Below are 26,342 nucleotides of genomic sequence, written 5' to 3'. Positions count from 1 at the left end.
GACTCCACCCACCCCTCCAACAGCCTCTCCAGCCTCCTGCCTTCAGGGAGAAGGTTCCTCAGCCTCAGCTCGCGCACCTCCAGGCTGAGGAACAGCTTCCTCCACCAGGCGGTCAGGATGCTGAACTCTCTCCCCTCCCTCCATCTCTTCCCCTCTCTGACATCTCTCCCCTGAACTCTCTCTCCTCTCTCCATCTCCTCCCCGCTCTGACATCTCTCCCCTGAACTCTCCACCCTGCCTCCATCTCCTCCCCTCTCTGACATCTCTCCCCTGAACTCTCTCCCCTCCCTCCATCTCTCTCTCCCCCTCTCTGACATCTCTCCCCTGAACTCTCTCCCCTCCCTCCATCTCTCTCTCCCCCTCTCTGACATCTCTCCCCTGAACTCTCTCCCCTCCCTCCATCTCCTCCCCTCTCTGACATCTCTCCCCTGAACTCTCTCCCCTCCCTCCATCTCTCTCTCCCTCCCTCTGACATCTCTCCCCTGAACTCTCCACCCTGCCTCCGACCTTTCTCCCCTGCCCCAAATGGTCCTGGACTCTAACCCCCTAAACTCACTTTTCTGCCCATCTCCGCTGCTACTGCACTGAAACTGTACTTTGAACACTTAAATTATATTATTAACATTTTAAACTGTATACCCCGGTTATCTAGGCCCTTTGTTTTGTTTAATGTATACCATGTTTATCTAGGCCCTTTGTTTTGTTTGATGTATATATGTCACACTGTAGGACTGAGGGAAACGATATTTCGATATTTCTGGATGTACAACATGTAGAATTATTGACAATAAAGCTGACTTTGACTTTGAATAATTTAAAAATACAAATCAATGTTTAAATACTAAAATTAGAAAATAAATAAATAATATATGTGGAAATGTAAACATTAGTAATTAAAGAAAACAATAATGTGAAAATACATCCAGGAATAAATGAAGAGAAAGTTCCTCCCTCTGCCACCAGAGGGCGACACATCCCCTCGTTTTGAAGTGCTTCCTGTTTGCTGTTAAGTTTCACTTCGTGCTCCTCGTGTCGCACCTTCTGCTTCTCTCTAAAGGTTTGTAACTCTTTGTGACTTTAGAGCTTTTAGAGACAACTCTTATCAATCATTGCTCAGAGAATAAGAACAGCTCTTTGTGACTTTAGTTACTTCAGACTTTAGAGTAAATTCAGAGACAGACTTTAACCCTCTTCCTGTTTTTACCTCAGCTGAACCTGTACACAATAACTATAATTATTATTATTATTATTATTATCAATCATTACTCAGATAATAACTCCACACAGAGACCCTCTATTTCATCTGATGACTTGCTGTCCATACTACTGTGTGTGTGTGTGTGTGTGTGTGTGTGTGTGTGTGTGTGTGTGTGTGTGTGTGTGTGTGTGTGTGTGTGTGTGTGTGTGTGTGTGTGTGTGTGTGTGTGTGTGTGTGTGTGTGAGTGAGAGTGTGGGTTTGTGTGTGTGTCGCCATATTCACTGAGCTGTGATTGGTTGTTCCTCGTCACATGACCAGCAAAGTATTTAAAGAAAAATGGTCAAATCAAAAATACAAGTGGAAACAAAAGAGGAATAAATGAATTATTTAAATAAATGTTGAATTATGAAGAGGAATAAATAAAAGAACGAAAAAACATAATTTGATTAATTTGTTAGAATGCTAAATATTAGGTGGAATCATTTAAAAATACAAATCAATGTTTAAATACTAAAATTAGAAAATAAATAAATAATATATGTGGAAATGTAAACATTAGTAATTAAAGAAAACAATAATGTGAAAATACATACAGGAATAAATGCAGAGAAAGTTCCTCCCTCTGCCACCAGAGGGCGACACATCCCCTCGTTTTGAAGTGCTTCCTGTTTGCTGTTAAGTTTCACTTCGTGCTCCTCGTGTCGCACCTTCTGCTTCTCTCTAAGGTTTGTAACTCTTTGTGACTTTAGAGCTTTTAGAGACAACTCTTATCAATCATTGCTCAGAGAATAAGAACAACTCTTTGTGACTTTAGTTACTTCAGACTTTAGAGTAAACTCAGAGACAGACTTTAACCCTCTTCCTGTTTTTACCTCAGCTGAACCTGTACACAATAACTATAATTATTATTATTATTATTATCAATCATTACTCAGATAATAACTCCACACAGAGACCCTCTATTTCATCTGATGACTTGCTGTCCATACTACTGTGTGTGTGTGTGTGTGTGTGTGTGTGTGTGTGTGTGTGTGTGTGTGTGTGTGTGTGTGTGTGTGTGTGTGTGTGTGTGTGTGTGTGTGTGTGTGTGTGTGTGTGTGTGTGTGTGTGTGTGTGTGTGTGTGTGTGTGTGTGTGTGTGTGTGTGTGTGTGTCGCCATATTCACTGAGACATTTAAACATTAGTAATTAAAGAAACCCATAATGTGAAAATACATTATACAGGATTAAATAAAGAGAAAGTTCCTCCCTCTGCCACCAGAGGGCGACACATCCCCTCAGCCTCATTCACAGGAACACTGATTAATAAAACACATTATAAACTATAGTAAACAGAGATAGGAGTACAAGAGCATGCCATTAAACTAGATTAATAATAACGGGTAACATTTATAAATATTGGAAACAGAAGTTGTGATACAAAGAACTGTAAAAGTAGAAAAGTATTCTCATCAAAATATAGTGAAAGTAGAGACAGTAAAAGTAGTCATTGTGCAGATTGGTCCATTTCAGAATAATATATATGATATGTTTTATAATGATTGATCATGAAAGTGTTCTCAAAGCTGGTAAAGGTGCAGCTAGTTTGAATGACTTTGTATACTGCAGGGTAGCTTGTGGATTTACTCCAGGTGGAACTAAAGTCTGATTTAACACTTGGTTATATTTCACATCATTCATCCACATCTGTGAAGTAACTAAAGGTATTAAATACATGTAGTGGAGGAGAAGTACAAAGACCTGGACCTGAACCTGGACCTGGACCTGAGTCCTGCTGTTTGTGTCAAAGAGTGACCGCTCAATGGAGCCTCAATCTGCTGATGGGGGGTAAGAATAAAACCTAAAATCCATGTGAGATAAAGTCAGTTGTTGTCTGTGTTAAAGCTTCTCTGTGTAACCTTCAGGAAATCCTGGTTATTAGCGACGTCAGTGGGCGTTAATTGAACTGCAGTTAGCATCCTGGGCATCGGCCCAAACCGTGACGTGACATTACAATCATATATCACATTTAGAATAACGCCACTATCTGAAACCTGTCTGTAAAACATCCATAATACTGGCCTGCTGTTTCCAGATGACTGTATCAGCTAACGTTATGAAGCAGCTATAGGCGGCGCGTGAGGCTCAGGTTTGGGAAGGCTAAAGAACTGTTTTTACCTGACGCTGCCCGCCTCTGGCGTCTATCGTTTTTGCAACCCAGTTTAGATTTAACCACGCCTACTTCCTCATTACGCAACCCGCGCCTCTCGAGCCGCATGCGGCTCTTTAAGCCCTCTGCTCTGGCTCCCTTGAGCTTAGACAGAAATAAAACGGAAATAAAATACAAATATTTGTAGGACTATTTATATTTTGTTGCACGGTTGAAAATGTTTCGTATTTTGAGGTGATACTGTGACACATAAACATTTAAAAAAAACGGTTTTAATTAGGTCAACTAAAATATGCGTCATATCCTGCCAGCGCCTTTTCTTGCAGGCGAATAACCTGACCCCCGGCTCGATGAGCGAACTAGGGATAAATCAAAGAAAAGAAAAGTATGGGACAAACACAGAGGGTTTAATTCTGCATGGACAGAGTTATCTGCTTTCACAGCAAACGATGCTGGCTTACCGGTATGTTTGATATGTGGAGAGAAGTTGGTGCTGCAGCCTTTACGTATTGGAGGAAAACACAGAAGAGGAAGACAGCTGACGATCTTCATCATAACTCAATCAGTTAAAGGTCCCATGTCATGGCCATTTCTACTGATCATAATTCCATAGTTGAGGTCTACTAGAATAGATTTACATTGTTCAATGTTCCAAACTCACATTGGTTTCTCATACAGCATCTCTGTATAGTCTGTGTATTCACTCTCTGTCCTAAACGGCTTGTTGGAGCTCGTGTTGGCGGGACGTTGTGCGGCTCGCTGCTGTGAGGAGCGGACAGTGTGAGCTGGGTTACTGGTGTCTTTTCCTGGTTGCTGCGTGGGGTCTGCGGGACGGCGGGACACGGCCTGAGACAGCGGGACGCAGCGAGGCCCGGCCCGGGCCGAGCTCGGGCCGGGCCTCGCTGCGTCCCGCTGTCTCAGGCTGAGTCCAGGCTGAGAAATCCGCAGAGTTGCAGCTGAGAAAAATAAGGCTGAGTGTGTGTGTGAGGAGCTCCGGGGATTGGGCCATTTGGATCGTCGTTACGTCACTTGCAGCGACGTGCAGGCAGGGGAGGCAGGGGAGGCAGATTCTCACCTGTCATACTCCAATGTAACGGAAAAACAACTAACGAAAAACTAAATAGTAATAATAATAAAATGTCTCCACTGATCTGTGTTGTAAGTGTGATTTCTGTTTGATTCCAATCGCTTTTTATAGTCAAAATCAGCTAATTTGCCGAGCTCCGCTACGGGAGCGATGAGAAGTGAGGCAGGGACGAGCTCTGCCTCTCGTAAGCCCACAGTAACTGGCTGGAGCACGGGCACTAATTTAGCGCGGGCACTTATTTTGTGAGCGCGCTCAAGCCATTTACTGTGGGGTGAGGTGAGGCACAGATGAGATCTGCCTCACCTCAGAATGCGTCACCCCACAGAAACTGGCTGGAAAGCGGGCCCTCAGCGCATGCCTGTTCCATCTCACTGTAGGTCACCAATGTAATGTTTGTAGATCCCTTTATTATATTTATCCTCGCCATCCATAGTTAGTCTCTAAATAACTTATTTCACGTATATATGATATTTAGGCTCGCTGGTCTCATCATACAGCAATGAAAAAAGCACCAGGGGAGGCAGCCATAACCTCTGCCGCACCGCAGGGGGCGCACGTGAGCCCACAGGTTCTTGTTGCTACTGTAATTCTACGCAGAGACGGTAGACGCAAACAACAAACTAGACTTTTGAAACTACAGGAAGATAAGGAGGACTTTTACAAAACAGTAATAGAGATTGTTGTCCAGAAGGAGAGCATGGACTTCATCTTCAAGTCAAGGTAAGACCACATTTGTAATTTGATCTTACTAAGAAAGAACAATCCAATATTTAGATTGTGGGTATCCTTTTGTTGAACAGTCTGTTTAAAATGAATCAAAGCATCAGACTAAAAAAGCTTTTGAAAATAACAGAATATTTCGATTAAGGTCAAAATATAATATTTGTAAATCTGACTCAGTGAGTCAGTGCCTCACCAGCCATGAACCTCACCGCACGTCACTGGTCACTTGGTTCCCGGAAGAAAAAAATGGAAAAAGAAAATCTCCAACGAGGCGTTCTGGGGCAGCATAGACACGTCTTTTCTGTGCCAGAGTTTTACTCCCTACAGGGTGTACTTTAGGGTTTGTGACTTTGCAGACTGTTTACACGCATAGAAAGCTACATAACACACAAGGGGATGGACACACACAAATACTCGCTATTTCACTCGGGCAGCTCTTAATTTCCAACCCGCGGCTGGCTAGCTAGCTCGCTAACATGCTAAAGATTTCCCTAAAACTAACTAACGTTAAATATGAAATATGCATCAAAAATTGTGGCGACAGACCGTCTGAGACAGAGACTAACGTTAGATGATTAATTTGCATTGTCCGCATGCGTGTTACATACAATGCAGAGGCTGACGCATGTTATCAATTTAATGCAACGGATTATTCAGAGTTTACAAGTATTATTTAAAGTTGAAGTTTTTGTAACTCGTCTTAATTTGTTGTTATGGGCAGTGGGTTCACTCAGCATGATAACATTTGCCCTCAGGACTCAAGGTACTGCACTCAGATGGCTCCAGTCCTACCTCACTGAACGATCCCACTTCATCTCCCTTAGAGCCTTCTCAGTGGCAGCTCCTAGGCTGCATCTCAGGTCGATTCAATGGATTCCTTGCGTCCCTCTCTTGCGTGGTTTCCCTGCGTCCCTCCCACCAGGAAGCATGGAGAGACGCAAGGAAACCACGAGAAGCAGGGAAATGAGTTTTAAGAGCAATGGGACGTCCTTTCCTCCGGAGCGTCACGTGAAGCCACGTCCGTTTGTGATGACGCTGCACAGCTGATCGTCTGACAGCAGCTCTGTCCCCGTTGTTTTCACAAACACCCCCGCCTCTGTTAGTACACATTTACTGACACAAACATTTGTATCATCTGTTGTAGACCCAAATACATTAAATAAGAACTCATTCTCAAAAAAGATAAACGCCATTCTTAAAATGTATAAACGAAAAAAGCGATCATGAAAATGTTTCCAATAAATGAATAAAATGATCTTTGTCCACTTAGTTGTTCAGATATATCACATATTTGTAACTGAATGATGCATTCATTGAAACAGAACCCAGTATGAACTGAGGAGTGAGTCCCGTGAGTTTCATGTGTTTTCTTCACTCCGCTGGGAAACTGCTCTCATGTCAAGAAGCATCAGATCAGTGCGCTGCATCGTCCAATCAGTGAGCGATACACAATAAGGGGGCGGGGCGAGTGTCTGAGGATTTCACCGGAGGATGGTCTGGTGGTTCATTTCAAACCTTTATTTAACCAGATGGTCCCATTGAGATCATAGATCTCTTTTTCAAGGGAGACCTGCACCTCGGTTATCGCTCCTCCATTATCGCTCCTCCATTATCGCTCCTCGCTCCTCGATCCTCGCTCCTCCATTATCGCTCCTCGCTCCTCGCTCCTCGATCCTCGCTCCTCGGTCCTCCATTATCGCTCCTCCATTATCGCTCCTCGCTCCTCGCTCCTCGCTCCTCGCTCCTCGCTCCTCGCTCCTCGCTCCTCCGGCAGAAATAAGCGCCATGGGACGCTACTCAAGATGGCGCAGACAAATCAACTTCCGGTGAGACCGAGGACCGAGGAGCGAGGAAATGAAAATAACAGACCTGAGACGCAGCCCTAGGCTCTGGAATTCCCTCCCCCAAGATCTTCGTGATTCCGAGTCCCTCACAGTCTTTCAGTCCCGCCTCAAAACCCATCTCTTCAACTCTGTCTATCCATAAGCCCCCCCCCCCTCAATCAACTTCCTCTTGACTGCCTTTTCTGTTTATTTTATTTGTTATGTTTTTCGTTTTTTGTTTTTGCCTGTCCTAGTTTGTCTACCCTCCCTCATACTGTAAAGCGTCTTTGAGTTGTAGAAAAGCGCTATATAAATATAATTTATTATTATTATTATATCCATTTTCGAGGCTTCGCTGTCGTGATGTGATGATCACAAGCCGCTTGACACAAACATGCCTGCGCAGGCGCTTGCACGCCGTCAAGTGGCTGCATAGCAGCGCTAATGTCAAAGACACAAACATTATACATTATATATTAATTTGACCAGGATGCAGTGACAAAAATATTTGGGAAGGCTTAGCCTTTCCTAGCTTACAGTACCCACAACCCCTGGAAGCAACCAACAGCTAGCTGGCTAACCTTAGCTTAGCTTACAGTTAACATGTTGCTCTGGGCTAGTAGAAAGCAACTGTTAGTTATTTTCGATGTACTGTAAGCTAGTCAACTATCAGCTCAGGTAGTATTTTTGCTACGGTAACATTAGCGAGCTAACTGTAACTTCAATCTGCAAACAGAAAGCTCAGCACTTAACCGGCCAGATCAGACCGGAGTCTGCATGAACTCGCTGTTATCCAATAAAGACAGATGTTTTTACGTTAGCTTCACACTGCTGGCTGTAGGGCAGCTGAAGAGAGGACAGGCACTTTGTAGATAAACTTCACGTCTTCACAAGTCCTTTACATAGAGAGCAGCTGATATAGGACACTCGAGAACGTTTAAGTTTTACATTTTAATTACAGTCTGTTCACACATCGGCAATCCAGATGGATTTATACTAGAGGTGTAACGGTATCCGTATTCGACCTGAACCGTCACGGTTCACATGCAGTCACACGACGAATACGCCTTTTTTTATGAGTGGGGAAAAAGTCTGTCACTCAGGGCAGTATCCATTACACTATATATAATCCAGGGGGCGGTATTGCGCCTACAAGCTGTTTGCCAGCCGCCCTTAAATAACAAATGAAGAACAAGAAGAAAACAAAACGAACAAAATACAAGAAGAAGAAAAATGAATATGGCGATTTCAGATAACACACAGGAGCTAGAACCCACCTGCTTCTTTGAAATCAGCTGTGTGGGAACATTGCTGGTTCCCTGTGGACTCCAATAACGAGCCAATAGACATGAAAGCCAAGAGACCAAAATAAAGAATGGAAGCTATTTCCATATATAGGCTATGCGCCCTTGAAACACTGTCTTATTATTTATTTTGTAATATTTTCAAGACATTCTTTTTAGTTTTACAGCTTGATGAAAACTTTTTGTTTGACATCAGCCATTATAGATAATACGGCCATCTGAGTGTGTGCTACTGTTTGGGGTTTGTTTTTAACTGTGTAATACAGTTCATTATTCAAAATGTTAGAGTTCCTTCTTTTTATACTGAAACTTGCACTACTGTTCAAAAATAAATAACAACAACCTTGGAATTATGCATTTGGGACTTTATTTAGCTTTTTCTTGTTGTACCGAACCGTGAATTCTGTGAACCGTGACACCCCTAATTTATACCACTACATGGTTATATAAAATGACTTTAAGTTAAACATATATTTCATCATTTTTCTCCAGCATGCCAATGTATGCATCTGTTTCTGTTTCAGGGTCCAGCAGCAGAGACCAGACTCTCCCAGCTGTCTGTCCCTAAAGAGCGACTCCTCGAAGGACGACTTCTTAGACTTTAATGGACGACCTCCATCTGCTGATCAGAAGTAAGCTGTAACTCATAGTAAGAGTCCGGTTATGATAGAATAAAACCAGTTTGTATAAAGTGTTGTCCGACCCCTCCTCATGTCCAAAGTGTTTAGTTGTGAACGTCCACACTGGGAGGGGCAGTGAAACTCCATCTGAAAACTCAGGCTGTCCCTAGCGATGGACCACTACGGCCACTTTGTATACAAATTGCCTGATGCCGGCAGGAAGTGGCCGGGGCGCTGCACCAACACGCTTTTGGCTGTTGGGGGTGCTACGTGCATGCGGACCCCGTACGCTTCAAGTACCCCGAGTCCACTTCGTGGGACCCCTTATTGGGGGCTAAAGGCCCATTCTGCCCAAAACTCCCACTTCGCCCCAAAATGCCATAACTCAAGGCCGGTTTCGCCCAAAAGTCCCGGAAATGGCTGGGCGCTCCTAAAACACCCAGACCCAGAGGGGTCCAAAGCAGGTGTGCATGGCCCCCAAACGTTGTGGGTGTGATCCAGAGGGCCCAATGTGTCCAGTGTTCGAATTACCCATTTGCTTTAGGGGGAGCCCTATTTTTTAGTGCACATCCTGCTACTAAACATGTCACACGCACGCTCTGTTGACTGGCGCAGCAGCGCGGATGCGATCAATTGCTATAAAAACACTCTGCTACTACTACAGACGGTATTACTGCCAAAGCACAATAACATTTCAGAGAGAATGAATAACAACATGAGGCTACCGTTTCAAAACCAATTGATAGCCATTAGCCAACATTTATTTAATTGCAACAAACAAAGCAACGACATCAGCTGCTGTTGGGGACACATGGCAACGTTTCTCAGATGTGTATAGGCTATATAACATAGGCACGGCGGCCTCAGAATTTAAATGAGTTGAAATTAATCCAAGAAAATAATGAGACTAGCTATCCAAAACCAATGATTTATTATTGAGCAACAACAATGAATGGAAATGTTAATACCACACATGTAGGCCTAATCCAACAGTCTATGGAATTCAAACTTCCACGTAATTCAAAACTTTATTTTATTTTAATTTTGTATGTGTGCATGACATGTGTGTCATAGCCTCTTTTTATCATATATACTCAACAGTGTCCCTATCACTTCTTGACTGTCACTCCCCTGTGGGTGGATTGCTACAATGGAGGGAAAACGGACGAGAAGTTACTAACATGCAAGCAGGCTATGAAGTGTGTGTGTGTGTGTGTGTGTGTGTGTGTGTGTGTGTGTGTGTGTGTGTGTGTGTGTGTGTGTGTGTGTGTGTGTGTGTGTGTGTGTGTGTGTGTGTGTGTGTGTGTGTGTGTGTGTGTGTGTGTGTGTGTGTGTGTGTGTGTGTGTGTGTGTGTGTGTGTGTGTGTGTGTGTGTGTGTGTGTGTGTGTGTGTGTGTGTGTGTGTGTGTGTGTGTGTGTGTGGTGTGTGTGTGTGTGTGTGTGTGTGTGTGTGTGTGTGGGCCGTGTGTGTGGGTGGCCGTGTGTGTGTGTGTGTGTGTGTGGGGCACGTGTGTGTGGGTGGCACGTGTGTGTGTGTGTGTGTGTGGGGCACGTGTGTGTGGGTGGCACGTGTGTTTGCATGTGCCTGTGTTGGCCCTCACCCAGTTTGATCATCCAGTCAAAGGGTGTGTTTGTCACCACAGTTTTTACATTTTGATTCACAAGATCAACGGTTGTTGTTTGCCTCACCTAACACAAAATGAAGTTTGACTGAATGAAACACATCAGTTTAAAGGAACACATATTTGCTAAAACATGTAAGACGCTGCTTTGAAAGTGTCTACTGGTTATTTATGGTTCATATTTGGCCGTTTTTGGTCATTTCTCCCCACGCTGAAACCTTCATTGTCCTCCACAGAGCGAAGCAGAAAGTTACAGGAAGTGTAACCTGGTACGAGTTCCTCTCCAATGCGTAAGTACCGTCCTCATCACTGTTCACTTATCACCAAAGCTGGGGACATTTAGGTAATATATTTCACATCATAACATGCTCCATAATTGGTTGCTATGTGTCTTGTGTATTTGTATAGAGCTTTTCATTGGTTTTCTATGACAGGGAATGGTAACATAGTCAACAGATTTAAGGGGACTACAGTATCTAAAGATAACAACTCATTTTAAAGAAAATAATGTGTTTTTTGAACATTTTAGTTAATATTCTAGTAGAAAGATTTGAATGATATGTGTCCTTTAGGTTTCAGTTCAGTACACGCTGCTCTTGGTTCTGCAATGCTGTGGTTTCTGTTCATGAAACAAGTCAAATAACATTTCTAATTACTGCAACTATTACTTTTAATCAAAATCACCCATTTCTGCTGTGACCTGTTGCTGTCTTGTTGCTTTTCAATATATATATGTTTTTGATTTTGTTGTTGCAAGTAATGTCCTGTATTGTGAGCTTTTAATTATTTTTATTTTATTCATATTCTTCAAATATGATCATATTGTATTTCCTGAAACATCTGCATAGACTATGGATGAAAAATAGACCAGATTCTCCCAGCTGTCTGTCCCTAAAGAGCGACCGGTCGATGGACGCCTTCATGAACTTTAAAGGACGACCTCCATCTGCTGATCAGAAGTAAGCTGTAACTCATAGTAAGAGTCCGGTTATGATAGAATAAACCCAGTTTGTATAAAGTGTTGTCCGACCCCTCCTCATGTCCAAAGTGTTTAGTTGTGAACGTCCACACTGGGAGGGGCAGTGAAACTCCATCTGAAAACTCAGGCTGTCCCTAGCGATGGACCACTACGGCCACTTTGTATACAAATTGCCTGATGCCGGCAGGAAGTGGCCGGGGCGCTGCACCAACACGCTTTTGGCTGTTGGGGGTGCTACGTGCATGCCGGCCCCGTACGCTTCAAGTACCCCGAGTCCACTTCGTGGGACCCCTTATTGGGGGCTAAAGGCCCCTTCTGCCCAAAACTCCCACTTCGCCCCAAAATGCCATAACTCAAGGCCGGTTTCGCCCAAAAGTCCCGGAAATGGCTGGGCGCTCCTAAAACACCCAGACCCAGAGGGGTCCAAAGCAGGTGTGCATGGCCCCCAAACGTTGTGGGTGTGATCCAAAGGACCCAATGTGTCCCTGGACCAAGTTTGTTGGCCATGCAAGACTTCTAGAATTGTTTAATTGTCCAATTCACTCCATTTTCACACCAATAAATCATAGGGTGGCCAAGATAGCACAGTCCAGGTGTCACCTTCCTGTCTCAATGCATTGTTGAGATACAGTACTCTACACTTCAAATACCTGAGACAATGCAGTTATGTATTTGAAATGTACAGGCTCATGTCTCCCATATGCCAAGGGATACATGCACGTGACTTTAGGTAAGTCACCGGTGAGGCACCCTCTCTCAATGCACCGACTTTCATCCAAATCAGGGTAACTTCAATGTTGAGCTACTGTCTTCTGTCTCCTTGCAGAGTAACACCAAAGCATAATGTTTCCACCTCCATGCTTGACGTGGGGATGGTGTTCTAGGGGTTATAGTCAGCATCTCTTCCTCCATACACGGCGTCTCCAGTTGATGCCAAAGATGGCGATTCTGGTCTCATCTGACCACATCACCTTCTCCCAAGCCTTCTCTGAATCATTCAGATGTTCATTGTCAAACTTCAGACGGCCATTCATGTTCCTTCTTGAGCAGGAGACCTTTAGGCGCTGCAGGATTTGATCCATTATGGTGCGGTGTGTTACCAATAGTTTTCTTGGTGACTGTGGACCCAGCTGCCTTGAGATCATTAACAAGTTTCTCCCGTGTAGTTCTTTGCTGATACCTCATCTTTCTCATGATCATCAATACCCCACGGGGCCAGATCTTGTGTGGAGCCCCAGACCGAGGGCGACTGATGCCCATTTTGTGTTGCTTCTATTTCTGAATAATGGCACCAACAGTTGTCTCCTTCTCACCAAGCTGCTTTCTGATGGTCTTGTAGCCAATCCCAGCCTTGTGCAGGTCTACAATATCACCCTGAGGTCCTTAGACAGCTCTTTAGTCTTGCCCATGGTGGAGAGGTTGGAATCTGATTGATTGATCTGTGGACAGGTGTCTTTTATACAGGTAACTAGTGGATATTATGAGTAACGAAACTGTGTCTCAGGGCTTCTTAACATTTAACAACCTATTAATGTGTCATACCCACTTAACGGGAAGAAACTCAGCTAACTGACGATACCAACCATTTTTCCGAAAACAAAAGACAAGTCTCACAAGAAGCGTCTAAATGGGAATGGACGCTCACATTGCCTTTAAATGCCCCCGACATGGACCGATGCGGTGCTTCCCTGAGCGTCAAATACCGCCGCCGATGGGAATACATTGCAATCAGTTGAAAGCTCTTTGCGTCCGTTTATGAAGCTGAAGGAGCCTCGGCGCGTCCCAACTGCACGCCACGGGACCCTGACCAAGCGTCGCTCCTGGACGTTCAGGGAGTGAGAGTGTGTTGGATGTGAAGTGCTTTGTCACTTTGACCCGCTTGACTGAATTCACAAAAAACAATGAAGAAAGAGTTATCTCTGGGCTGCTTCGCTGCCAGCTGCTCCCCGTGGCGTATAGCCTCTACTTCAACATCAATGCATACGATATATGCTGTATTGAACCAATAAACTAACACAAACTAACTGTATCACTATAACATGATGATGATGGTGATGAAGAATGCATCTAACGTTCCGCTGTTCATTATAATACAAAAACAGAGCATTAAACAAACCATCATGCTCTTACTTTGAAATCATGCAGAAATGTCGTCATCAGCAGGCCATCACGTGGTTTCTGAAAATAAACGAGTGACACGAGTAGATTTTAGCCGAGACCGGCGGAAAGTATGTCTCAAAACTCCGTGTGTGTAAAAAGACGATCCACAAGCAGAGATTTGAGATCCGCAAGCGCATTTTTGGTCGACAAATACAAAATGGATTCACAAATGCCTGATCGAAAGTTGTCAATGTTAAAGAGATATTCACAGATCTTTTTTTTATTTGTAAAAATATTTGCAGATCCGTTTTACATTTGCAAATTTATTTGAGAGTTTGTAAATCTTTTAAATGCATTTGTGGATGGTGTTACATTTACAAATCACATATTTACACACACATTATTTTTCTGTTCACACAAATAATGATGAGACATATTTATGCCCAGAGTGGGTAAACTTTCAAAATCAGAAAGGGATCAAATAATGATTTCCTCCACTGTATTCCTGTAGTGCAAAGTTCCCGCTGACGCACAGGACCACCAGCCTGTTCCCCTGTCCTCCTTCACCCTGAGTGTGTCTCTGTGGACGCACAGGACCACCAGCCTGTTCCCCTGTCCTCCTTCACCCTGAGTGTGTCTCTGTGGACGCACAGGACCACCAGCCTGTTCCCCTGTCCTCCTTCACCCTGAGTGTGTCTCTGTGGACGCACAGGACCACCAGCCTGTTCCCCTGTCCTCCTTCACCCTGAGTGTGTCTCTGTGGACGCACAGGACCACCAGCCTGTTCCCCTGTCCTCCTTCACCCTGAGTGTGTCTCTGTGGACGCACAGGACCACCAGCCTGTTCCCCTGTCCTCCTTCACCCTGAGTGTGTCTCTGTGTGGACAGACATAATGTGAGCTAATGCTTCATGGTTCCTCCACAGAGGGGACCAGGAGAGCTCGGAGGTTCCCGGTGGTCAGTCTGCCCAGCAGCATCAGACACAGCTGGACTCCATATTTACGGTGAGTACATGTACTACAGATACTTGACCTCTCTTCTGCTCACAGTCATCTCCATGCTGCACTTTTAGAGAGTCAGTCTGTCCGGATCTGATGTTTGGATCCATGGTTTATAGTTTGTGTCGTTCATGTGATGTTCCAGCTGCTGGAGGACCACATCGTCACCTTTGTGAAGAGCGAGCTGAAGAAGATCCAGAAGGCTCTGAGTTCAGATTACCCAGAAGGCTTAGAGAGTCAGAGTGAGGATGAGGAGATGTTGGAGGCTGAGGATGAAGAGCAGAGGAGCAGAAGAGAGGCATTTGTGAACATAACTCTGCACTTCCTGAGGAGCATGAAGCAGGAGGAGCTGGCTGACCGTCTGCAGAGCAGTAAGAGGGTTTCTATAAAGATTTAACACTCTGGATAAATGTCTCATCTGCTGATGTCTCTAGAGACCAACATATATCCATATTTTATTCAGAGAACCAGAGTTACAGTGTGACCACATGATCTTTTGTTGTGTGTTCTTTCAGAAACCTTTGCTGGAGTGTGTCAGCGTAAACTCAAATCCACCCTGAAGGAGAGGTTCCAGTGTGTGTTTGAGGGCATCGCTAAAGCAGGAAACCCAACCCTTCTGAACCAGATCTACACAGAGCTCTACATCACAGAGGGGGGGTCTGCAGAGGTCAATGATGAACATGAGGTCAGACAGATTGAAACAGCATCCAGGAAACCAGACAGACCAGAAACAACCATCAGACAAGAAGACTTCTTTAAAGCCTCACCTGGAAGAGATGCACCAATCAGAGCAGTGATGACAAAGGGCGTGGCTGGCATTGGGAAAACAGTCTTAACACAGAAGTTCACTCTGGACTGGGCTGAAGGCAAAGCCAACCAGGACATCCTGTTCATATTTCCATTCACCTTCAGAGAGCTGAATGTGGTGAGAGAGAACAAGTACAGCTTGGTGGAACTTGTTCATCACTTCTTCTCTGAAACCAGAGACGCAGGAATCTGCAGGTTTGATCAGTTCTCGGTTGTGTTCATCTTTGACGGTCTGGATGAGTGTCGACTTCCTCTGGACTTCCACAACACTGAGATCCTGACTGATGTGACAGAGTCCACCTCAGTGGATGTGCTGCTGACAAACCTCATCAGGGGGAAGCTGCTTCCCTCTGCTCGCCTCTGGATAACCACACGACCTGCAGCAGCCAATCAGATCCCTCCTGAGTGTGTGGACATGGTGACAGAGGTCCGAGGGTTCACTGACCCACAGAAGGAGGAGTACTTCAGGAAGAGATTCAGAGATCAGGAGCAGGCCGGCGCCATCATCTCCCACATCAAGACCTCACGAAGCCTTCACATCATGTGCCACATCCCAGTCTTCTGCTGGATCTCTGCTTCAGTTCTGGAGGAGGTGTTGAAAACCAGAGAGGGAGGAGAGCTGCCCAAGACCCTGACTGAGATGTACATCCACTTCCTGGTGGTTCAGTCCAAAGTGAAGAACATCAAGTATGATGGAGGAGCTGAGACAGATCACCACTGGAGTCCAGAGAGCAGGAAGATGATGGAGTCTCTGGGGAAACTGTCTTTTGAGCAGCTGCAGAAAGGCAACCTGATCTTCTATAAGTCTGACCTGACAGAGTGTGGCATCGATATCAGAGCAGCCTCAGTGTACTCAGGAGTGTTCACAGAGGTCTTTAGAGAGGAGAGAGGACTGTACCAGAACACAGTGTTCTGCTTCGTCCATCTGAGCGTTCAGGAGTTTCTGGCTGCTCTTCATGTCCATCTGACCTTCATCAACTCTGGAGTCAACCTGCTGGCAGAAGAACCAACAACCTCCCAGAAGTCTGAAGTCAAAACTAAACTAACACATCTCTACCAGAGTGCTGTGGACCAGGCCTTAAAGAGTCCAAACGGACACCTGGACTTGTTCCTGCGCTTCCTCCTGGGTCTTTCACTGCAGACCAATCAGAAACTCCTACGAGGCCTGCTGACACAGACAGGAAGTGGCTCAGAGATCAACCAGGAAACAGTCCAGTACATCAAGAAGAGGATAGAAGAGGATCTGTCTGCAGAGAGAAGCATCAACCTGTTCCACTGTCTGAATGAACTGAATGATCGTTCTCTAGTGGAGGAGATCCAACAGTCCCTGAGATCAGGAAGTCTCTCCAGAGAGAAACTGTCTCCTGCTCAGTGGTCAGCTCTGGTCTTCATCTTACTGTCATCAGGAGAAGATCTGGACGAGTTTGACCTGAAGAAATACTCTGCTTCAGAGGAGGCTCTTCTGAGGCTGCTGCCAGTGGTCAAAGCCTCCAACAAAGCTCTGTAAGTACAGATAATTTGATTTAGTGGATCAGTTATTAATACACTGCTGTCTCCTGAATAACTGTTGTCCTCATCGTCTCTTCAGGCTGAGTGGCTGTGACCTGTCAGAGAGAAGCTGTGCAGCTCTGTCCTCAGTCCTCAGCTCCCAGTCCTCCAGTCTGAGAGAGCTGGACCTGAGTAACAACGACCTGCAGGATTCAGGAGTGAAGCTGCTGTCTGCTGGACTGGAGAGTCCACACTGTGAACTGAAGACTCTCAGGTCAGAGCACAGAACAGATTGACTTCGGCAGCAGTAATAGTCAATACCAACATCAGCAATGCTGTTGTGGTTTGGGATCACCATCATGGATATTATCATTGTAGTGAAACAAGACACAATTCACAAAATGATAATTAGCACAGACTTCTTTAAAGCCTCTACAAAGAGCTTCATTGTTGTTGATTTGGCACAAGTGTTAGACCTACAGCACTCATTTGGGTAGTTTCAGCCGAGCACCTCCTAGTCTGAGGCCGAGGTGGATTGCTCCATCCGTGTTGGCTGGGAGTTTCGGCCCAAGCGAGGAACTTCAATAATCTCAGGGTCTCATTAACGAGTGAGGGTCAAATGAAGCGTGAGATCAGGGGTCTCAAACTCGAGGCCCGGGGGCCAAATCCGGCCTGCGACTTCATTTTATGTGGCCCCGCAAGAGCTTGCAAAGAATATAATGCGTTTATTATACGGTTACATGCCACTTTACAGAAGCAGGTTGCCCATAAACTACATGTCCCACAATGCATCTCGTTTTGTGACATGCGCACTAAAGAGACTTGCAATTATTTGCCCTGGACTTCTGCTTTCAGACGTAGTTAATTACTAAGTTATTATCCTATCCGATAATAATCCAATTCAGAGACAATAATGTAATATAATGAATTATTTTATATATATATAATATATTTATATAGTTACAACCGGCCCTTTGAGTGCAACTTTTATGCGAATGTGGCCCGCGATGAAATTGAGTTTGACACCCCCTTGTTAGTCTTACCAGGAGCACGAGGTTCTGGAGGGTGTGAATATCTGGGTTTAGTCCGTGGGGGAGTGCTTAACTGCGGGGGCCCGGGGACTCATGGTGTGCAAGGTTATGGAGGAGTGCCACTGTTAGGGACTCATGCTGGAGGTCTCTAGACCGTCCTTTGGGGGTCTGTGAGCCGCCACATAGAGCCTGCATTTAAACAGATTCACCAGTTTATAACATTACTTTAGCCCTGATCAGAGCCCTGTTTTCTGGGTAAGATAGCGAGGTGCTGTACCCTGGGTCTCTGGGTCTATGGGTCTCTGAGACCCTGCTAACAGCAGTGACTCTGCTGCCTGCATTTAAACAGATTCACCAGTTTAAGACTGCATGACAACATGCATTGTAGTTCTGGCACATGTTCAGATTCTGCTATTTCTGCTGAAATAGCACATTGTGAACTACCAGTTTTCATTAAATGACTCTGTCTCCTGAATTAAAACATTTCCCACGACTTTGACCACTAATGTACCCATGATTCAGACACTTATTCCTGGGTACATGTGTTATCTGTTCCCCCCTGGGTGTGTGCTAGAAGTTAAAACACACTTAAAACCTCCTAAATTAAAACATTTCCCACGACTTTAAACACTAATGTACCCATGATTCAGACACTTATTCCTGGGTTAATATATCATCTTTTCCCCCTGGGTGTGTGTGGCACCATCTGGTGGAACATTTGTGAATTACACTAAAATCCAAAACTTTAATGTTTTTTATCTTAGCGAAATAATGGTTTAATGACCCCAATGTAATGATCATTTATGATTCTGCAGATGTTGTCTACACGTGTATCACAACGGCTTATTTTTAGAGTGATTTGGAAAACTCGGTTAGTAAGGTTTTTTTTTGTCAATATGAGATGCACTGTTTTCATGTCCCATGTACATGTCTGTACATATGGCCTCACGCACTACTAAGGTAGGGTAAGCGAATTGTGCCTCCTATGTACAAGGTTAACATTGAAAGTGACGATGATATGTCCCAATGCGTCTCAATGTACATGTTACTCCAGCTGCATATCAGTTTACTCCACTCAAATGGCGCAAAACTGGCGTTCCATGGACAGACGTGTAATACACTCAAATTACAATAGATGGAGCTCTAGACTAATTTATAACATTTGTAAAAATGTTGTTAACATTCTGGGTGTGTGGGACAAGTGAAACAACACTTAAAACCTCCGGAATTAAAACATTATAATCGAGTTTGAGCACTAATGTACCCATGATTCAGACACTTATTCCTGGGTAAATCTGTTATCTTTTCACCCTGGGTGTGTATATGTCTGCCTGTGAGTGTGATATCCTGCTTAAAGCAGTGATTCTGCTGTTTTTAGCTTCTTGTACATTTAACAAAATAAATATGATTAATATGTACATTGTTCTGTCTATACTGACACGTTCATGTCCATAACTCCGTATGTTTATGTCGTCCAATGTACACTGTCTAAAAACGACAATAATGAGTGAATTAAAACATTTTGGCCGCTCATAGGCGGCCTGCCATGCGCACCTTGAGTCTCCGGGCCCCCTGACTTAAGCACACTGCCTTGGACAAAACCCCCATGTGCATAACTGCCAGACAAGCGTGCCCCTGATAACCTAAAAATATGAAAAGTGTCTGAGTGTCAGGAGTCCGCAGTTGGATGCTTAAGGGCGGACGGTAGACCACCACAAAATCCACCCCTGCGTTAGATGGACAAGCAGTTTGTTGCAGAGTCAGCTGAGCTGGAGGCAAAACTCTCTATTTACCAGTCCGTCTACGATCAACCCTTACTCACCGTCATGAGCTTTAGGTAGTCACTGAAAGGATGAGATCACAGAAACAAGCAGTCTCAATGGGCGTCAGATTAAAGCTTCTTCTGTGCAGTGACTGGGCTCAGAGATTGGGTATTTCCAGCCTCAATAGGCCACACTGTGAGCGTCTGAGACGATCTACCTGGTGGTGTTGGAGGTCTGATGTCCAAACTGTAGTAGAGTGTCAGCTGCAGATCTTCTTGTAGTCATCTCTCTGTGTCTTTGTTCACATTATTCTCTATTCCTTTGTTTGATGATCTGTTCATATCAATAAGACCCTTACCATGGCTGTCCAGTTGACTTGTGAAGCAGTGACTGGAGTTTTAGGTGTAGAGATGACCCAGAGGTGATGCAGTAATAAGCCCCCCCCCCCCCCTTCCAGTCCTGGGCCCTCAGATGATCTGACGGCTTGTTTGTGTGTCTGCAGGCTGTCAGGCTGTCTGATCACAGAGGAAGGCTGTGATGCTCTGGCCTCAGCTTTAAACCCCTCCCATCTGAGAGAGCTGGACCTGAGCTACAATCATCCAGGAGACTCAGGGGGGAGGCTGCTGTCTGCTGGACTGGACACGCTCAGGTATGGAGAGACACTCAGTCTGATAGAGGAGGTAGAAACTGGCTCCTATGACCTGAAACAACCAGAGCTGATAGACCCTGACTCTTCACACTGTCTGCCGTCAGCTGTAAGCATCAAACACAAATGTTCCACAACTGAGAGGAAAGCCCCCCTCAGTGGGTCAATGTTCATCGTGGAACCACCAACAGAAATAGAGTGGGGGGTTTGAATGTTCACACAGATTTGTCTGATTAAGCACAGGAAGTGACATCATGAATAAATAAACTGATTCAAGAGCCTTCCCTTGAAGGATTAATCTGTTTGTAGATTTTTCATTGACAATTCAAATATCATCATTACATCAGCAGCAAAACTACAGGGTGTGAAGCCCCCCCCCCCCCCCCCCCCTCGTTCAGCTTTAAATTCAGAATAAAACAACTAAAGAACAGAGAAGTATAAAAGGGATTAGCAATCTGAAGTGAAGACCAAAACAGAGATATGAAGCGCATAGTGAACCAATGAGAAAGCAGCAGCTTGTGGACATATAAGATCATTTCACAGACTAATGGTGCATCGCTCTTATCGCTCGACCGCCGCTTCCAGCTGTGTTTACTCGCGTACCTCAAACAAGACGCGCTGGCGAGTAGGCAGAGCTTATCTCCATTTAGAGCAGGGGTCTCCAACACGTCGATCACGAGCTACCAGTAGCTCGCAAGCCCTCAATAAGTAGCTCGCCAAGCAAATCCAAAATGTCAAAAAAATACACAAAAAAAAAGGAAATGTAATTAAAAGAATCTACCCTATGCATAAACGAAACCTCAATCATAGCGAACTCTCTCTACTTACTACAACTCTATATCTATCTAACACCCCTCCTCCCCCCACCCCCACAATGAATATCCACCAATCACGTTCTTGATTGATTTGCGGGACCAGCGTTGAAGTCTGGAAGAAAAGCAATGTGGAGCGGCAGCTCCCCGCTTCATAAGGAGTGTGACCTTTCCTTCTGGCAGCCTCTACAGCACATCAGCCCCATTGAGCAGCCTATCATGCAGCCTATACAGCACATCAGCCCCATTGAGCAGCCTATCATGCAGCCTCTACAGCACATCAGCCCCATTGAGCAGCCTATCATGCAGCCTCTACAGCACATCAGCCCCATTGAGCAGCCTATCATGCAGCCTCTACAGCACATCAGCCCCATTGAGCAGCCTATCATGCAGCCTCTACAGCACATCAGCCCCATTGAGCAGCCTATACAGCACATCAGCACATGAGGGGCAGAGCTTTACTGTGTGTGCTGCAACTTGCATATTTATTGCACTTGACGCACACACACACGCATGGCGTCATTTCCACTGGGGACAGGAGGGACATGTCCCCCCACTTTACAAATATGTTTTTTATTATTTTGTGTGTACATCTGGGGCTCAGATTGCTCCAGATTGATGCATGCCCCCGGACCCCCCTAGAGGAGGTGAGGACCCCCCTAGAGGAGGTGAGGACCCCCCTAGAGGAGGTGTGGACCCCCTAGAGGAGGTGAGGACCCCCTAGAGGAGGTGAGGACCCCCTAGAGGAGGTGAGGACCCCCCCCAAATAAAGCAGGTTAAAATAATTAGATAGCATACATGTTCTTTTAGTAAACACTGAAGGGGTCCCACAGACCCAAACAGCACAAAGGTTAAAGGTCAGCATGTCATAATGTTAAAATGTGCTAAATATATACACTGCAAAAAACATAAAAAGAGGAGAAAAAGTAGCTCACGACTTGTTTTATTTTTTGAAAGTAGCCCTCACCCTAAAAAAGGTTGGAGACCCCTGATCTAGAGGCTCTGGTAGATACTATATTAACATACAGTGATGTAATTGTAATAGAGGTTTCAAAATGCTAGTGAAATCAGGACATACTGATACTGGTTAGTGAAACACATGAATGAATGCTCTGGTGTTCTGACTCACAGCAGTTACAGGGTCACGCACATTTGACACTCAATCCATACAAATGGACCTATCTGCGTCTTTGCATTGACTTTACATGTAACGGCGATGCGCCCGGTGTGAACGTACCTTAACTGACCAGTGAGACATGTTTCCATGCTGACCCCCCCCCTCTGCTTTCAGCCTGGAGCCTGCTGCAGTCCGGTTCTTGAGGCCAGGTCTCAGGAAGTGTAAGTGTGTTTTTAATCATGAACATCTTCACACTGGGACATCACAGGGACTTTAGTAACCTTTAGTACCTGCTGTGTCTCTCATCAGATTCCTGTGGACTCACACTGGACTCAAACACAGCACACAGAAAACTCCAACTGTCTGACAACAACAGGAAGGTGACACGTGTGAGAGAGAAGCAGAACTATCCTGATCATCCAGAGAGGTTTGACTCCTGGCCTCAGCTGATGTGCAGAGAAGCTCTGACTGGTCGCTGTTACTGGGAGGTCGAGGGGAGAGGAATGGTTCATATATCAGTGACTTACAGAGGAATCAGGAGAGGAGGCGGAGAGGAATGTTGGTTTGGATGGAATGATCAGTCCTGGAGTCTGGTCTGCTCTCATGGAGGTTACTCTGTCTGTCACAATCAGAGAGAAACAAACATCCCCTCCTCCTCCTCCTCCTCCTCCTCCTCCTCCTCCTCCTCCTCCTCCTCCGGTAGAGTAGCAGTGTATCTGGATCATCCTGCTGGCTCTCTCTCCTTCTACAGAGTCTCCTCTGACACACTGACCCACCTCCACACCTCCAGAGCCACATTCACTGAACCTCTCTGTGCTGGGTTTAGGTTATGGTCACTTGGTCCCCCTGATTCCTCAGTGTCTCTGTGTTCTCTGCAGGAGTGAGACCCCCCCCCCCCCCCCCTGATTCCTCAGTGTCTCTGTGTTCTCTGCAGGAGTGAGACCCCCCCCCCCCCCCCTGATTCCTCAGTGTCTCTGTGTTCTCTGCAGGAGTGAGACCCCCCCCCCCCCCCCCCTGGTTCCTCAGTGTCTCTGTGTTCTCTGCAGGGGGGGGCCCCCCCCCCCCCCCCCCCTGGTTCCTCAGTGTCTCTGTGTTCTCTGCAGGAGTGAGACCCCCCCCCCCCCCCCCCCTGGTTGCTCAGTGTCTCTGTGTTCTCTGCAGGAGTGAGACCCCCCCCCCCCCCCCTGGTTCCTCAGTGTCTCTGTGTCCTCTGCAGGAGTGAGACCCCCCCCCCCCCCCCTGGTTCCTCAGTGTCTCTGTGTCCTCTGCAGGGGGGAGACCCCCCCCCCCCCCACCTGGTTCCTCAGTGTCTCTGTGTTCTCTGCAGGAGTGAGACCCCCCCCCCCCCCCCTGGTTCCTCAGTGTCTCTGTGTTCTCTGCAGGAGTGAGACCCCCCCCCCCCACCTGGTTCCTCAGTGTCTCTGTGTTCTCTGCAGGAGTGAGAACCCCCCCCCCCCCCCTGGTTCCTCAGTGTCTCTGTGTTCTCTGCAGGAGTGAGACCCCCCCCCCCCCCCCCTGGTTCTTCAGTGTCTCTGTGTTCTCTGCAGGAGTGAGACCCCCCCCCCCCTGGTTCCTCAGTGTCTCTGTGTTCTCTGCAGGAGTGAGACCCCCCCCCCCCCTGGTTCCTCAGTGTCTCTGTGTTCTCTGCAGGAGTGAGGCCCCCCCCCCCCCTGGTTCCTCAGTGTCTCTGTGTTCTCTGCAGGAGTGAGACCCCCCCCCCCCCCCCCTGGTTCCTCAGTGTCTCTGTGTTCTCTGCAGGAGTGAGACCCCCCCCCCCCCCCCCCCCTGGTTCCTCAGTGTCTCTGTGTTCTCTGCAGGAGTGAGACCCCCCCCACCCCCCCCCCTGGTTCCTCAGTGTCTCTGTGTTCTCTGCAGGAGTGAGACCCCCCCCCCCCCCCCCTGGTTCCTCAGTGTGTCTCTGTGTTCTCTGCAGGAGTGAGACCCCCCCCCCCCCCTGGTTCCTCAGTGTCTCTGTGTTCTCTGCAGGAGTGAGACCCCCCCCCCCTGGTTCCTCAGTGTCTCTGTGTTCTCTGCAGGAGTGAGACCCCCCCCCCCCTGGTTCCTCAGTGTCTCTGTGTTCTCTGCAGGAGTGAGACCCCCCCCCCCCTGGTTCCTCAGTGTCTCTGTGTTCTCTGCAGGAGTGAGACCCCCCCCCCCACCTGGTTCCTCAGTGTCTCTGTGTTCTCTGCAGGAGTGAGACCCCCCCCCCCCCCCCACCTGGTTCCTCAGTGTCTCTGTGTTCTCTGCAGGAGTGAGACCCCCCCCCCCCCCCCCCCCCCCCTGGTTCCTCAGTGTCTCTGTGTTCTCTGCAGGAGTGAGACCCCCCCCCCCCCCCCCCTCACCACCAGTACTCAGGTCTGTTACTGCAGTAAAAGTAGTAATACTACCACAGTGTATAAATACTCTGTAGAAGTACTGGGTTCCTGGGATATACAGTATTATATCACTGGATTATAATTAGTGATGCATTCATGTGTTCTTCATTTGAACTGTGCCGCCGGTAAAGGTGGAGCTAACTTTAATGTCTTTTATACTCAAAGGTATTTTATATATCCTTATTAGTACATCATAATTCATTATCTTATATTTTCTATTACAAATATGAACAGGCCAAGAAACTGGATCATTATTTGTGGAATAGAAGTATTAAATTGCAGGAAATGGAAGTACTCAAGTGAAGTCCAAGTACCTCCAAATGGTACTTGTACAGTACTTGAGTGAATGGTCTTAGTCACTGTCCACCTCTGGGTAGATGTTGGTGGTAAAGGTAGACATGAACCCAGATTCAAACTGACCTGAGGCAGATTACAGAGGGAGTGGAAACTCAAAGAAACAACTGAAACTAAGAGAGAGAAACTTTATGATTTCCACCTCCAGAGTTCTGACCAATCAGACGGACTCTTCCTGAGAGCGTTTCCTGACGCTCCTTCGCCCCTCAGCAGAGACGTTATCTGTGCTCTTTGAAACCAGATCACTTAGAAAACAAAGCTTCAGATTCAGAGCCACTCTGGTTTGTGTCTTTGTCTCCAAATGTCTTGCTGTTTCTCCAGATTGATGAATGTTCACGCTTTGCTTGGTTCAGCTTGGTTCTCCTTTTGTAAGAGCACTGAGAGAAATACAGACGTCCTTTATGTTCACATAGTTTGTTAATGAAGCTGATTCTGAATGATCATAATGGACATTAGTACTGATCGCTGATGAAATAACAAGAGCCACTGCCATGCTGTCATAATCCCTCTGAGCACTAGAGGGCAGCAGTCACTTCAATATAACCCTTCTTAATATTCACCAATCAGTGCTGGCTGTGATCACTGGGAAAGTGACATCATGTCTCCTTTCATCTGGAGTCAGGATGTACCGGAGGATTCTCTCTGCAGACCAGATTGGTGTATTGTAATCTTTCAAATCTACAGTAAACATATTCAAAGTGAGTTCTGGAGTCTGTCTCATTTTCTGACCTGTTTAATGAATGTGTCAGGTATGAATGTGAAACCATTGATCCCAGTTGAAGATGTATGAATGAGATCATGTTGGCGAGCCAGGAGAGGATTGTTCTCTGAACAGAACCCCGACAGAACAATGTGTAACAATCAGCTTTATTTCAAACCCAGTTACCACTGAAATGATTCAGGAGCCATTGTGGTTCTTCAACCAAAGAGAGTGTGATGAAAGAGTGTCCTCTCAATCAGGGGTTTTCAAAGTGTGAGGCGCGTCTCCCCTAGGGGGCGCCAGAGAGCTTCAGGGGAGGAGCAGCTGTTCCCACTAAAGTAGGGGTGAGTGTAATAAGGAGGCCAAGTTGACGTTCAGTGTGTTGCTGGGAGCAGATAAGGATGTTGGAAATGTAAAAAATGTTTAAAAAGATGTGTTGAGAACACGGTGTGTGAAAATATCCGGGTGGTGCTGCAGCTGGATTTGCCTGTCCTCTGTCAGAAGGTGTCGGCGACTGACATGCGAGGAAGAACGGCTGTATGGCGGCAAATCTCTGTCATAAACCGCGAGGGCATATGAGATCCACGCGAGCACAAGTCAAGCAGCCGCGGACGTATATTATTTTCTCGAGCACTAAAACGGCACTCG

General features: G+C 46.1%; 1 protein-coding gene across 5 annotated transcripts; it reads left to right on the top strand.

Annotated features, from left to right (window-relative positions):
- Positions 1-907: 907 nt before the first annotated feature.
- On the top strand, positions 908-23,151 carry LOC117496503 (NLR family CARD domain-containing protein 3-like). 5 transcript variants are annotated; one of them, XM_034148175.1, is made up of 13 exons: positions 908-1,057; positions 1,831-1,923; positions 2,918-3,024; positions 8,808-8,915; positions 10,762-10,815; positions 11,374-11,484; positions 14,529-14,607; positions 14,747-14,972; positions 15,117-16,911; positions 16,997-17,170; positions 20,193-20,339; positions 22,440-22,486; positions 22,575-23,151. In XM_034148175.1, the coding sequence occupies exons 3-13, from the start codon at positions 2,999-3,001 to the stop codon at positions 23,147-23,149; spliced, it is 3,342 nt and encodes a 1,113-aa protein (XP_034004066.1). In that variant the 5' UTR covers positions 908-1,057; positions 1,831-1,923; positions 2,918-2,998; the 3' UTR covers positions 23,150-23,151. The 5 variants fall into 5 exon arrangements, with proteins under 5 accessions (XP_034004066.1, XP_034004067.1, XP_034004068.1 ...); XM_034148176.1 differs by lacking the exon at positions 1,831-1,923; XM_034148177.1 differs by lacking the exons at positions 908-1,057; positions 8,808-8,915 and having other exon boundaries at positions 1,774-1,923.
- The last annotated feature ends 3,191 nt before the right edge of the window (positions 23,152-26,342 follow it).

The sequence above is a fragment of the Trematomus bernacchii genome, unplaced genomic scaffold (assembly GCF_902827165.1).
Source record: "Trematomus bernacchii unplaced genomic scaffold, fTreBer1.1, whole genome shotgun sequence".
Classification (NCBI taxonomy): domain Eukaryota; kingdom Metazoa; phylum Chordata; class Actinopteri; order Perciformes; family Nototheniidae; genus Trematomus; species Trematomus bernacchii.
The sequence above is the reverse complement of the archived record's forward strand: the minus strand, read 5'-3'. Positions and strand labels throughout refer to the sequence as shown.